General features: G+C 37.2%; 1 protein-coding gene across 4 annotated transcripts in view; it reads left to right on the top strand.

Moving 5' to 3' along the window:
* The window catches only part of arhgap18 (Rho GTPase activating protein 18), a 45,658-nt gene that overhangs the window by 25,544 nt on the left and 5,697 nt on the right, over positions 1 to 14,417 (top strand). For all 4 annotated transcript variants that reach the window (XM_049478852.1, XM_049478841.1, XM_007259682.4 and 1 more), the window contains exons 2-11: positions 615 to 799; positions 3,221 to 3,456; positions 6,208 to 6,268; positions 7,511 to 7,662; positions 9,423 to 9,588; positions 10,723 to 10,814; positions 11,195 to 11,272; positions 11,560 to 11,719; positions 13,164 to 13,246; positions 14,192 to 14,398. In XM_049478852.1, the coding sequence (XP_049334809.1) occupies positions 615 to 799; positions 3,221 to 3,456; positions 6,208 to 6,268; positions 7,511 to 7,662; positions 9,423 to 9,588; positions 10,723 to 10,814; positions 11,195 to 11,272; positions 11,560 to 11,719; positions 13,164 to 13,246; positions 14,192 to 14,398 (1,420 nt within the window). The remainder of the gene's footprint in view (positions 1 to 614; positions 800 to 3,220; positions 3,457 to 6,207; positions 6,269 to 7,510; positions 7,663 to 9,422; positions 9,589 to 10,722; positions 10,815 to 11,194; positions 11,273 to 11,559; positions 11,720 to 13,163; positions 13,247 to 14,191; positions 14,399 to 14,417) is intronic.

The following is a 14,417-nucleotide window of genomic DNA, read 5'->3' as shown; positions in this document are numbered from 1 at the left end:
AATAGTAAATTTAAGTTCATAGTGTGCTGGTAAAGTTTTTAATATATATCAAATATAAGAATACGGTAAGTATTAATCATCAGTATAAGCAAAATCAGACACACACTAGCAGTTTAACGAGGTTCATGATTTTAAGTACATAAATCATGATATATGATATGCAATAATTGATATATGAGGACATTTATTGCCTTATATCTAATACCAGCCTCTTGGCAGACAGTTAGCAAGTTAATATATGAGCTGAGATTGCACTGATGGTCTTTGGATTAAAGCATGTTCTGATACAAAGCATGCAATCATACTGCTGGTTACCTGAGCTTTGGGGTGGTAGGAAATAGAACAATAGAAAAATGTGGTCTGGCTGGAGACCAGAGGATTTGTTTACACTGCAGTGAAATATAGACAATAAAAGCAGGACACCAGGCTTGTGGATTTTTGTAGGATAAAAATAGCACATGATTTATTGAACATTATTATAATTTACCGTATTATAATTTTCTAAAAAAAAAACAAACAACAGTTAAATCCCCACCTTAACACTGTGTTGTTTTTACTTGCATGTTTCTAATTTCTCCTCTCTCTCCCTCTGTTATTCTCAACCCCTCTTCTAGCCGCAGAACAGGTCACTATAATGTCCAGCGATCTCGGCCGGGAGAGAAGCCCCCATATCAGCGCTGCAGCTCGCAGGACTCTCTGGATGAACTGGCTCTGGATGATTACTGGAAGGAGCTGGCGATAATCCAGCACACCGGAGACACAGAACCACAGGAGGAGGTCCAGCTCAAAGTAGCTGATGGTGAGAGCTAAGATTAACATTGATTAAACCTCATACATACACACACGCTTATGAAAATTCTTTCAGTATATTATATACAGCTCTGAAAAGAGTTAAGAGACCACTTTGGTTTCTGAATCAGTTTCTCTGATTTTGCTATTTATAGGTATATATTTAAGTAAAATTAACATTGTTGTTTTATTCTATAAACTACAGACAACATTTCTCCGAAATTCCAAATAAAAATGTTGTCATTTAGAGCATTTATTTGCAGAAAATGAGATGCAGAGCTTTCAGACCTCAAATAATGCAAAAAAAATCAATATTTGGTGGAATAACCCTGATTTAATCACAGTTTTCATCTCCTCCACCAGTCTTACCCACTGCTTTTGGATAAATCTATGCCACTCCTGGTGCAAAATCAAAGAAACTCATCATTTTTAAGTGGTCTCCTTTTTTTTCAGAGATGTATAATATAACTGTAACTCTGTAAATTGTGACCACTCAAAGTTAGTAATGCGGTGTAATTGTTTTAAATTTCTATTTTTTTATTGATTGAAATGTTTTACTTCTTGTTTTTTAGTTAGTATACTTATCTATACTGCAGAGTGCGCTTCAAAAACCAAAAAGAAAAAGCTGCTTGCAGGAATAGCCTAACCTCGCTTTTGTTTTTTGGGTCTCAGGTTGTGTTTGCATACCAGCTTGCCCTGTTTATACTGGTATATATCAGACTGTCTGCAGATGATCAGCTTACAAAAGATGGAAAAGTTCAGACTTGCTCAGGTTTTCTGAAATATGACACAATACCTGTTTCTTTGCACAAAAAGGGGATTTCTTACATCCAGACACCTGCACATAGGCTCTCTGTGCTTTAATACTTGTGTGGCTTTAAAAGTAGGCATGAAAATGACCCAGAAAGTTGAGTCAAGCGTTTTAGAACAGAAACAAACATGCAGGAACAGTGCAAAACAGTGTTTTATCAGTAAGAACATTTTAAGGCAACACTTTTTTATGCATATTAAGACATAAGTACACTTGATATAAGTACCTTAAAGTAAATGATCAACTTGCATGTTTTTGATCTTAGTGTTTTTATAAATAATACAGCCACATACTTCAGGTTGTAGATGTGGTGGGAGCATATGTCCCTAATTAGAAATATGTTGGGAGGAAAACAGCTCAAGCACAGCCAGTGAACTACAGCTCTTCAGATTTATGTGCAAAATGTCTCAACATTGTAGGCTCTACTAAATATGCTTGGATCAGCCTCAATCATATTCCACTGTCTTGAATAGGGACATCCCAATATTTAGGTGGTGTTCGATTCTTTACGCTGATCTTGTAATGCTTTTCACAGTGCAGGAAATGAGCATCAATTCATATCGTAAAGAAGATTCTTGTGCCTTTCCCATTAGCTGTAGAAGGCATTGTTATATTCTTTTCTTGTGAGACTAAAAATAATGATTGTAAAGAGCAGGAAGTGGCTTTAGTGAGCCCCTCCGGACAGGACATAAACACACATTGTTTATCTCTACAGGAAATGGAAGCTGCGACTTCCTTAGTCATATTGCGTGTCTAATTCTAGCTGGACGAGTGAGATGAATATGGCACTCGTGCTTTTTCAATTTAGCACTTTCTGTGCCTCTTCCTTCTGCTACACACAGCTTACACTATTTTGTACACCAGGACTGAGGGCAGGTTTCTGCCTGCCTCAGAGAGTGTGTGTAATTTGTCCTCCAGTATGACCAATTACTGCCTACCTCTAGAGGAATGCTATGTTTTAGAGTGTTATTAATATTCATCCTAATAAGAGACTGTAACAGACTATGTATGTTAATGTTCATGAGTCCACCATCAGAAGAACACTGAACATCATGGTGGTGTGCATGGCAGAGTTGCAAGAAAAAAGCTACTGCTCTCTAAAAAGTACACTGATGTCCATCTGCAGTTTCCTAAAGTTTACATGGACAAGCTGGATAGTTGACATTTGTCAGTGAGCTGAATCTCAAGAGAATGTGGGTCTTGCAGCAAGACAATGACCCAAAGAAAACCAAAGAATGATTAAAGAAGAATTAAGTCAAATTCCTAATCTTAATACATTAGAAATGATGTAGAAAGACCAGAAGCAGCAGTTCATGGGGTTATGAAGTTGTTTTGTATGGAGGAATGATCTAAAATTTGATGATGATCAGGACTAATCAACAGTTACTGGAAATAACTTTTGCCACTTGCAGATGTGCCATATTGTGCCATATTCGTTTTCTTCAATAATTAAATGTCCATGTCAAATGTTTTTGTTGCATTTGTCTGATTTGGTTCATCTACTTTTAAGACTTGAGAAAAATTAATAGTTTTGAGGTCGTTCTGATGTAGTTTAAGATAAATTTATTTAGCACCATGCAACATTACCTTCTAGCTGTCAACTCTTTTTCCGTTTTGCAGAGGGCGAGCAAGAAGAAGCATGGCTGACAGAGGCGGGGCTTGCTACACTGTTTGATGAGTCAGCAGCGGACGGCGAGGACAGTATGGTGCTGCTGTCCACTCTAACTCGCACGCAAGCCGCCGCCGTGGAGAAGCGCGTGGAGACGCTCAAACAGACACTGAGAAAACGCAACAAAAGCTACAGCGTCCCCGACGTCAGGGACATCTTTAAGCCTCCCGCCTCCCAGGATACAAAGGTCAGTCAATCACCATAGATGTCAGAAGGTAATGGACATACTGAGATGATTTACACACCTGAAGCAGGTAATTGGGGGCCGGGGTTTGTTGTTTAATTGGTGCAGGTGTATTAACAGCTTGCTTATAACCTTTTGTTGCCTTATGAGTCAAGTACTCATAAGGATGAACAAAAAATGTTTATTTAATTCTTCACTCTGCAGGCAAAATGGTGGACCTAACTAACTAGGGCCAGCCTGAAACAAGGATCTTTCAAAAGGTCCAGAAACAAACCTGTCTGTAGTTTTAATGAATTTCACATCACCTCAAGTATCCACCTTAAGAGCAAAAGTGGTTTGGGCCTCCTGTATGCAGTGTTATTGTGTTATATCTCTGTTGTTCGCATTACAGAACAATAAGCATTTCTGACCTGGTTAAAAAAACAGGAAACCCAACTGATTTCAGAAACAAAAGGTGCGGAAACGAAAGAAGACAATAAGAGGGTCCACATCTTCTGCCCACGTTATTTCAGAAAACAAGTGCCAAAAGCAAGTCATAAAGTAACTAATTAGCTAACCATTGAATGGCTACATTTGCAGTACAGTTACGTTTAAGTAGCACATAATGATAAAGGCCAGAAATGTGATATAGGATTGAAATTTGATAGTGTTAGAATTGGTGTTTCTTGCTCCTGGGCTTCCTCTTCAGTTGGGTTAACTCAAAGCCTCTACTAAAGGACATACTTTGCACATAATTTTTGGACAAGCTCAGGGTTACAGAACAATCACTAAACATTAAAGAAGCTTGTGAATAGATTTTACACAAATATGAGGTACATTGAGACATGCAAGACAAGCTCTATCTTTTCCCCATTCTTCAGTGTTACAGTGCATTTAGCAACATGCCCAGCCCGGAGTGAGAGTGATGGAGGCTAGTCATTGGAGATTGCAATTATACTCCAAATTTTAATACAAAATTACTGAATTTAACTTATGGACTATGTGCAAAAGCAATGACACATCCACAATTTTGGGGCAATTTTTTAAATATGCTAAAATCAGTAAATAAATAGAAGTTTGTTCAATTTATAATTTCCTTTGCATAAGATTTTATTTAGTCACTGTCAGAGGAAAAACCTACAAAAACAGGATTTATAGGATGGAATACATTTTGTACATTTTCTAAAAGTCTGTCATTACTGTAGTGTAAAAAGCAGCTGCAAAGTTTATATCACGTAACTGTTTTTTTAAATATCATATTCATTAATATATGATTATTTTCACTTAGAACTTTGTCATTTCTCAATAGTTTCTAGGTCAGGTGATTGTATGGCTTGTATACCCGAGGCTGTTAACAGCATCATTAATTACACTGTAATTTTTTCTTCTACATAAATGTCAAATAATCAGTAACCAGCTGTGGCCTGGGGAAGAAGGCAGAGTTTTGAGAGTTGATGCCAGAAATAGTCTAGATTGGAGGTATTTAACCATGAAACCACTGCCCTGTGGAGTTTAGAGATTTCTTAAAATGGTTTGATGCTGCTGATAATCAACTGTCACTGGATTTGCTGTTAATAATTTCACCTCTGTACATAAGCTATAGAAAACCATTTAAATACAATGGCATTATAAACTAGAGAGACCAAGTATAGCTGTGATGTCTAGATGTGATGATCATTCAGACTAACTAGTGAAGTTTAGAACACAAATGCAGTCAAACAGTCAAAAGTATCCAGACAGCCCTTATAATGAAAAAAATACTGCTTTATAGTGCCTTATAGTAGAGCTTAGATCGGGCCTAAAAAATCCGACCCGACCCAGCCCGAGCCCTCGCACTTTCTGCCTGAGCCCGACCCAACCCGAACCATAAACTGTCATTATGAGCCCGAGCCCGACCCGCCCCGCCCCATAAACTGGCTGTTTCAGGCTGTTTGAATGAGCGAAATATGATCAGAATTATGTTAATTAACATTGAAACATAGAAGCATAGAACTATTATTTAATTAATAAGATTTTTAAGAACAGCTACACACAGTGCTGCAAGTCAAACGTGGAGGAGTTCACGTGCGAAAGAGAGAGAGAGAGAGAGAGAGATTTGCGTGTTCTGGTGTATGAGCTACTCACAGGTAAAGGTTCTCACATACTGTACACATACTCCTGTTTCTCTTTAATCTCCTCGTGCTCATATTCTAGTCCCATACATAGTTCTGCAGCTCCCTCAGTGTTTTCTGTCGTATTTTGCGGCTAGCGTGAGCGTTTACAACTAAGACCGCGGACCGCGAGGTGCCGCCGCGCTGCTGCTGTTGCGCCAAATCCGACTCCCTGCTGAATCCGATTTCGGGTCGGGCCTCGGGTCAGGTTGGGTTCGGGCAGACAATCTAAGCTCTACTTTATAGTGAAGTATTGGCTAGTGAAATGTACTACTTACACTTTTTCACAGGATTGGTTAAACTGGCAAAACTACTTTACTTTATTGCTTATAAAGTTGTAAGAAATGTAACACAATAATAACAGCTCAAAAATAGAAAAAATAAATAGCTACTTACATACGTACTTATAAACACACACATATACACACATACATCTCTGGAAAAACTTAAGAGACCACTTCAGTTTCTGCTTTTGGAAAACTTTACACCATACCTGGTGTAAAGTGTGCAAGATAGCAGTATGTCTACAACTGGTACACATAAATACAAAAAATGCAGGTATGAATCACACTGGCTGTGTGTTTTAGTAACAGTGTCTCTATTAACCCTCCCTTTTTTTAACCAGGATGATGAGTCGGCATCCAGTGGAGGAAGTGACAACACAAAAAAGGAAACTGTTTCATCTGGTATGTTAACATCCATGTCCACACAAACATCTGTGCTCCTCTGACCTTTTTTGTATGAACTAATTTTATATTTGTAAAATTAGTCTTTATATTTGTCTAAAATTAGTTTTGTCTGTCTTACCTCATCACTGAGTGCATTTATAATCACTTGATCTACATTAGATTAACTCAGTTACATGCACTTGTGTAATTAGACAGTGGGAAAATACATATGACACATAATTGTAACATGAACCCAAAATTAATGGCGCATCTTTATTTTTTATGCACAGCATCATAGTATGAATTTAATGATGAAGACAAAGAATATTTAAATCCCACATTGTGTCGCTAATGTTTTTGCTTTTAGCATCTCTCCAACAGTATTTATTCTGTATTAAACGCTGCATTCCTTTTTTTGGTTCCACTGGAAGCTGGTTTTCATGCATGTACAGACTAAAAAATCGGAAAAGGTGCTGCTACTGAGAAATTTGATTACTGAGCTAAAGTCCCCTATATCTGATTTCCTAATTGAATTTCCAGACATCATTTGTATTTAAGAAATCAACGAATGCTATTGGCATGACCCATTGAATAATTAGATTCAATCAGAAATCAGATTATAAATGTATGCTTGAGTGCATGAATTGAGTTATCTAAACAGTTTTTTTGATTATGCTGTGCCAGGGTAACTGCTTCCAAACACACTGATATCCTTAAATAAACTTTTATTGTATTGCAACACGCAGATCATGATTATACGTCACCTTCACATCCCCTGTAAATGCTATGAGTTTCATAACCAGTCATATCAGAGAAACTGTTGTATAAAAAAGGCTATTCAGGAAGTCAGGACACATCTGCTACAAGCACTGCTGACCTTTATATACTAGCACACACACACACACACACTTGCTTACAGCACTAACACACTCTGTAATATACTATATTTCCAAAGTAGATATAGTATATATTTTAGTAGTATTATATTGGACACCATATACAGCTCTGGAAAAAAAATAAGAGCGCACTTAAAAATTAAGAGTTTCTTTGATTTTGCCAAATTGAAAAGTTCTGGAATATTATCAAGAGGAAGATGGTTGACCACAAGCCATCAAACCAAGCTGAACTGCTTGAGTTTTTGCACCAGGAGTGCCATAAAATTGCTAAAAAAAAAGAAAATGGAAAGAATCTGAGACACAACTGTGCCTCATAATCACCCATGTTTATGATCTCTCTCTTTCTCTTTGTGTGCATTTTCAGGTGAACACTCAGAGGCAGAGCCTTGTGGGGGCGGGGCTGAAACAGAGACGGACATTAACCTGGAGGTTTCATTCTCTGAGCAGGCGCTGCTAAGCTACAAGGATGGGTCAAAGGTCACTCAGCCTGTTAATGAGGCTGATGACAAGCTACCTGTGAGTGTGAGGCATATCAAACATTAACACCTGCACTGATTTTGTGTGTGTGTGTGTGTGTGTCTTTGGACCAAAGTTTACCCAGTACAATAGGAAGTGCGCATTCATGCGATGCTGGACTCTGATTGGCTGGTTCTGGATAAAGGAATGCGCGTGTTTACATATTAGGGTTGTTATAGAGATCTTTGCCCTGGGGTAATGAGGTTATTAAATAAACATTTTGTGCTGTTTGTGTTGGTCAAATAAAAAAATAAAAAACATGACTGCAGTGCTTCTCTGTATGTGAAGTCACTCCTGATTGACTGGATGCAGATGTGTCAGTAAGAATCTTTTAGCAGATTTTAGAGTAATAAATGCTGAGCGAGTCAGGTGAGCTTCTGCTTGTTTAGATTGGAATTTTTAGCCACAGTGGCTTTTAGCAGATAATTGAACACCTTTGGTTTAAACTGTTGATTTAATTGTGTACTGGTTTTTTAATGACCACAACTGACACCTGCTGGCCAATCTTTGCAACTGCACCAAATAAAACAATAGCCTACCACCGTTTTGCTATTAGCTATTCTCTCTTTTTCTCTCTCTCTCTAATTTCCTCTGTCTGTCTCATCTTTTTCTCTTAATCTTCATCTCTTTTTGTGTCCATCTTTCTTTCTATTGTGTCTCTCTTTCTGTCTCTATCTCTCTCACTTGCATTTCTATATGTCCCTCCCCCTTATCTCTCTTTTGTCTCTCTCTCTATATTTATATCTCTCTTGTGTCCCTTATTCTCTGTCTCTGTTTCTCTATCTCTCTTTCTTTTTGTATTCCCCCTCACTCTTTGTTCCTCACATTGTCACATTTTGTCACAACCAAAAACTTAAATGTATTTTATTGAGATCCCAAGCTTTGAGCATCCTAGGGAGCACTGTTCAATCCATCATCGAAAAATGGAAAAGAGGGTTTTTACAACTGCAAACCTACCAAGACATGGCCATCCACCGTTCAGTGGAATCGTTTAAATCAAAGAATGTTTGTGTTAAAATGGCCCAGTCAAAGTCCTGACCTAAATCCCATTAAGCTTCTGTGGCCAGACATAAAAAATTGCTGTTTGAAAAAAACTTAAAATTGAGCAAAAATCTAGATACCCCAAAAGACCTGCAGTTGTAATGGCAGTGAAAGGTGACTCTACTAAGTATTGATATAGGGGGGCTGAATACTTTTGTGTCACACCTTTTAGATTTTTTTTTTTTTGATTGAAATTTTGAAAACCATGTCTAATTTTCGTTCCACTGCACAATCATGTGCTATTTTGTGTTTGTCTATCACTTAAAATCTCAAAATAAGTTTGTGGTTGTAAGGTGACAAAATGTGAAAAAGTTCAAGAGGTATTAATACTTTTACAATCCACTGTACATCTTTCTTTCACACTTTCTTTTTGTATAGCCCTCTCTCACAGTCTCTTTATCTCTTACATTCTCTGTATCTCTCTGAGTCTCTGTCACTTTATCGGTATCTCTCTCTCACTCACTGCATTACTCATGCTATCTGTGTGTATATATATATATATATAACTATCTTATCCATTCTTTTTGTAAAGTCTCTGCAAATACAGACAAAAATAGTGTAACATAGTGTAAAATAGTGTATTGTAATACACTACAGAACTTAATGTGCTTAATGTGTGTACACTGGATGTCTGTAAATCTTAGGCGTTCTGAGCTGCAGTGATGACCGATTTCGTGAATCTCTCTCTCCTTTTCTCTTTCTCTCTCTCTGTATCTCAGGACTTTAAGGTGGTGAGGGATAAGACTGGGATGACGAAGGTGGGCGATCTTGCTGCAGCTGATATGAAGAAGGTGCGACGGCTGGTTCTGATAGAAATGACCGCTCTCTTCGACACGGCCGGCATCGACCTCAAAACACACAAACCCCTCAAGATAAAGGTCAAAGGTTAGTGATAGAAATGTGACAGAAAAATGCTAATGATCTAAAAGTACTGATTTAGTTGCGTTAATTTTGACGTTTTAAAATAGATTTGAGTTTATTTTTTATAAAAGCATTTTTAATTTCCAGTCAAAAACAAACCATTATGTACAAATCAGTATTAGGAGACACCATCCATGAATCATCTGTTTAACAGTCTCAGCAGCTAAATCTCTATCTCAGGACACTTTTAAGTTCATTACAGCTTCTATTCTTTTCAGGAGACTCTCTTTTAGTGTTTCTGTAGGAGAAATCTCACCTGATTAGTTCTAATTTTAGGCTTAGGTGCTATTTCTCAACGTTATACTTCATACCAAACACATTCTGGGATGTTAACGTCTGGGAAGATTTTTTCCATACTTATACCAATGGGGTTGGTTTATCAATAAGAAATCAGGCCTAGTCAAAGACTGTATTTCCCTTTCACTGGAAAATGTAAATTCAAAATGCTATGTAGTCAGTCCAAGGCTAGGATTTAAAAAAAAAAAAAGCCATTGATAAATCTGTAGTAACATTTTTTTTACTGTCAAGGGTCAGCCAAATTGCTGACAAACACATTTTGTTGGTCTAGTCTCTGATCAGAAATTTTTTTTGATATCAGCAGCAGCATGCCTTGATGAACATCTGTTTGTTTTTAGACCTGAAATAATAATGGAGCTTAATCTTTTAGGGTAAGGGATGTTGGGGTTTCAAAATGTTACTAATTTTTTTCAGAAACTCCAAAACTTCAGAAAAGCCACTTTATTTCTGACTTTATTATTCATGGTGGGCCTCTTCAGAAATATTGCATAATAAATTTGGAACTTGTACTTAACAGTCATTTTAACTGGAAATTAAATTATTGAGGAGGTGGATCACTGACTTTTGTATTATGCCTTATACTGTTTGACCGCTGTTCAAATGGTTTCTCGGATTTAGCTGCATATTGTGTATATTTAAAGACATATATATAAAAAAAATAATTTTATCTTGTTCACTGAGAACAATGTCTGAGCAACAAAAAGCTTTGAGTGAGACAACATTGAGGAAAATTGAACTGTTTGCTCATACTGGTAAATCTGCAGCAATCCTGTAATTCTGTAATCCTGTATTTATTTCTAGAATCAGGACTGTTTGGTGTTCCCTTGTCCACTGTGCTGGAGCAGGACCAGAAAAGGGTCCCTGGGTCAAGGGTTCCCCTTATAATGCAGCGGGTGAGTCCATAAACACCAATAAACTCTAATGCAGATGCTGCAGTTTAACCACCAGTTCAGCTAAACACACACAGACATACACACACACACAAAACCTGTCTTCAGGTGCATGTACTGTATGCAAATACACACTGCTGGATTTTGCTGAAACATTTTTTACTTGTTTATGTTGCTTTTTAAAGACTTTAGACATGTATACTACCTGTCAAATGATTTAGAACACCCCTATATTTTGTTGTTGTTTTAAACTGTCTCCTGTTGTAAACTAAAGCAATCTCATATTAAACACAAAACATGTCTTGACAGATCGAATGCATCTGGGATCAGTGATCAGTCTTTAAACAGTTTTAAACAGTTTATTTTATTCCGTCCTGTTTTAGCTGATTTCCCACATAGAAGAGGAAGGGCTGCACACAGAAGGACTTCTACGGGTCCCTGGAGCGTCGACTAGAGTGAAGGTGAGAGTGAAAGACATAAAAACATAATAGACACATAAAATAGTCAATACAGATGTAACAAACTGCAGGGATATGCAGTGAAGATGGATAAATACCATCAAGTAATGTAATACTAGTAATAGTAAATAGTGCCATACTGTCCCTAAGGAAGTGCACACAGACAGAAGACAAATGCAAATTAACAGTGGAGTGCCTACATCAGAGTGTGTGTGTGTGTGTATGGCTGAGTTTGATTTGGTTATTATAAGCAGTTATGCAAATGGTGTGTGTGTGTGTTTGTGGTGCAGGCTGTGTGTCAGGAACTGGAACAGAAATTTTATGATGGTTTGTTTTCGTGGGAAACACTTAAGCAGCATGACGCCGCCAGCCTGCTCAAACTCTTCATCAGAGAGCTTCCTCATCCTCTGCTCACTGTGGAGTACTTCAGCGCTTTCGTATCTGTGCTTAGTGAGTACACACACCCAGACACACACATACACACACACATACAGACTTACACAATCATAATGATAAAACAAAAAATGCACCCAAAAGGAAGTGTCGGATTGCAGTGCTATTTGGAAGAAAAATTAAATAATAATTAAAATTTAAACTAATATGGCGTGTCATATTTATTAAGCCTCTACCAAGTCAAAAGCAGGACTTGTCACCGAAGATGACATTTTGACAATCTGCTCTTTTCTTAGTGACTATGACCAACACATCTGTGTGTGGAGGCGTCATGTTGTGGGGTGCAATTTAGCACAGTGTCAGAACACCTTTGGTCTTCTTTTTTTTTTTTTGCATAAACATATCATTCACAATAAAAAAAAACTAAATAATAATTGGGATGTGCGAAGAAGAAGTATGAAACCACAGAGGATTTGTATAAAAACATGGATCAAAAACAAAAATTATTTCTTACAAATAACGGTTAAAAAAATAATAATGATAACCAAGATGAAACGAAAAGAGAAAGTTATTTTACAGTTTATATGAAAAAGAAAAATACATAGCTAAATTAATAATGTCAAACAATAAAGATATAGTCAATAACTAAAAAATGAGAAATTATTAGGTTTGATGCTACATGAACTGACTGACATGGTACCTTTTGGGGGGCCTTCTTATATTACATTAAATAAATAAAAAATTCATATAATCAGGAAACTGATTCCAGAGGCAAGGACCCTGGGAACATATTGCAAATTGCCCAAGAGCAGTTCTTTGTCGAATAACTGTGAACTTGGTTATTAAGACAACAAATTAAGATGGAATATTAATTCTTTGCTGAAACACAAATAAGCAGATTGAATACATTTATAATATAAATAATTTAACATTTTTCAAGTTTTTCAAACAGAGGTCCAAATTGCAAGTTCACAGGCACTTTGACAGCCTTTTCTGAACACACAATCTGTACTATTCCAACAGTACAATGCTCATCCACATACTGCTGCTGTCTCAAGAGCTTGCCTTAAGCTTAAACAGATGCTATACTATGGCTAGCCACTTTGCCAGACTTATCCCTAAATCAAAATATGCAGGCGCTACTTTATGTGCAAAAACAGTATAATATGTACACAGATGCACATGCATTAAGGATGCACGACATGGAGATGAGTAAAATTCTCCACAAAGCAAAATTGTTCCCCATATTATTAAAGATTTTTCAATATATTAAAACATTATAACACCTTTAGTATTTTTTCTGACTTTCTGTGTGAGATGCTTGGTTGAAAATAATCTTAGAAATGCTGTCTGACTGAGACGCCTACTTAAAAATCCCACACTGCACTGCACAGACTGTTCCAGACAGAGTGAGAGACGCTACTTTCAGTTCAGTTTTTTTTTTTTTTACTTTGCCGCATAACACGGTTCTTTAACGGCTGTCAATGTTCTTTCTCTGCAGAATTTCCCACAAAAAAGCAACAGCTGCAGGCTCTCAATCTTCTAGTGCTGCTCCTACCAGAGTCCAGCAGAGACACACTCAAGGTAATCAGCATTCTCCTCACATGTTCCCTGCACCATTTACACTCAAAATAATCCACATTTATTTTAACTTCTTCTCTTTGGTGCTCCTGCTTCATTGCTCTGTTGTCTTTAGTATGTCCAAAACTCAGCAGCAAAGGTCCTTACACCACCTGTGCTGAAGCAACTTTATTGGCTACCAGTCTCTTTACATATTAAGCAATACTTCACATGTGGGGTTCACAGACAATAATCCATATTTATTTAAAATACATTCAGTTTTCTGCTGTTCACATTTATAAAAATACACATTCAGTTGTACACTATATGAATGTACTTTAATAATACAGTGCATTCACTTTTTACTGCTCACATTCATACACATTCACTTTTACAATCGGCACACACATCAATAACCCACATTCAGATTTATATAGTTACGTTCAGACTCATAATTCAAATTCACGTTTATGCTCAGCAACCACCTAGCAACGCAACCACTTAGCAACACCATAGCAGCAATTATCCTTAAATCAGCACTGCAATCACACACAGTTTCTGCAGGAACTAAAATCTAGTTGCCTTTTTTTTTTCTCTTTATTTTTCACACTTATTATTCAAATTCAGTTTTATGCTGTTCACACTCATTCATGTTGTGTTCTTTATTTTCCACTTCCTTTTCACTTCACTTACACTCTGCTTTTTTTTTTTACATTAATAGTAATCCAGATTCACTTTACTTACATTTTATTTGTGTTCACACTGACAATAATACTCCATATTACCATAAAATACCATAACCTACAATCACGTTTTTTTTTGTACAGCGTATGCATGGTTTTAGTCTTTAAAATGTTTTCACTCTGTGCTGTGAGATACAGTTGATGTTGCACTTATTTTAACCCTGTTTTAACCAGTGTGTGTTTACTGCATGCTTTCTATTTACGTATGTAACGTTCTTCCCCTCAGGCTCTGCTGGAGTTCCTCCAAAGGGTCATCGACCACAAGGAGCAGAACAAGATGACGCTGAATAACGTTGCTGTAGTGATGGCTCCTAACATCTTCATGTTTAAGGGCTTCCGGAGCAAGTTCAGCGAGCAGCAGGAGTTTGCCATGGCAACAGGGATGGCCAACATCGTCAGGCTGCTTATACGATACCAGAACCTGCTCTGGACTGTACGGATGAGTAACTGAA

The sequence above is a fragment of the Astyanax mexicanus genome, chromosome 1 (genome assembly GCF_023375975.1).
Source record: "Astyanax mexicanus isolate ESR-SI-001 chromosome 1, AstMex3_surface, whole genome shotgun sequence".
In the NCBI taxonomy this organism is placed as follows: domain Eukaryota; kingdom Metazoa; phylum Chordata; class Actinopteri; order Characiformes; family Acestrorhamphidae; genus Astyanax; species Astyanax mexicanus.
This window is presented reverse-complemented; position numbering and strand designations above follow the sequence as displayed.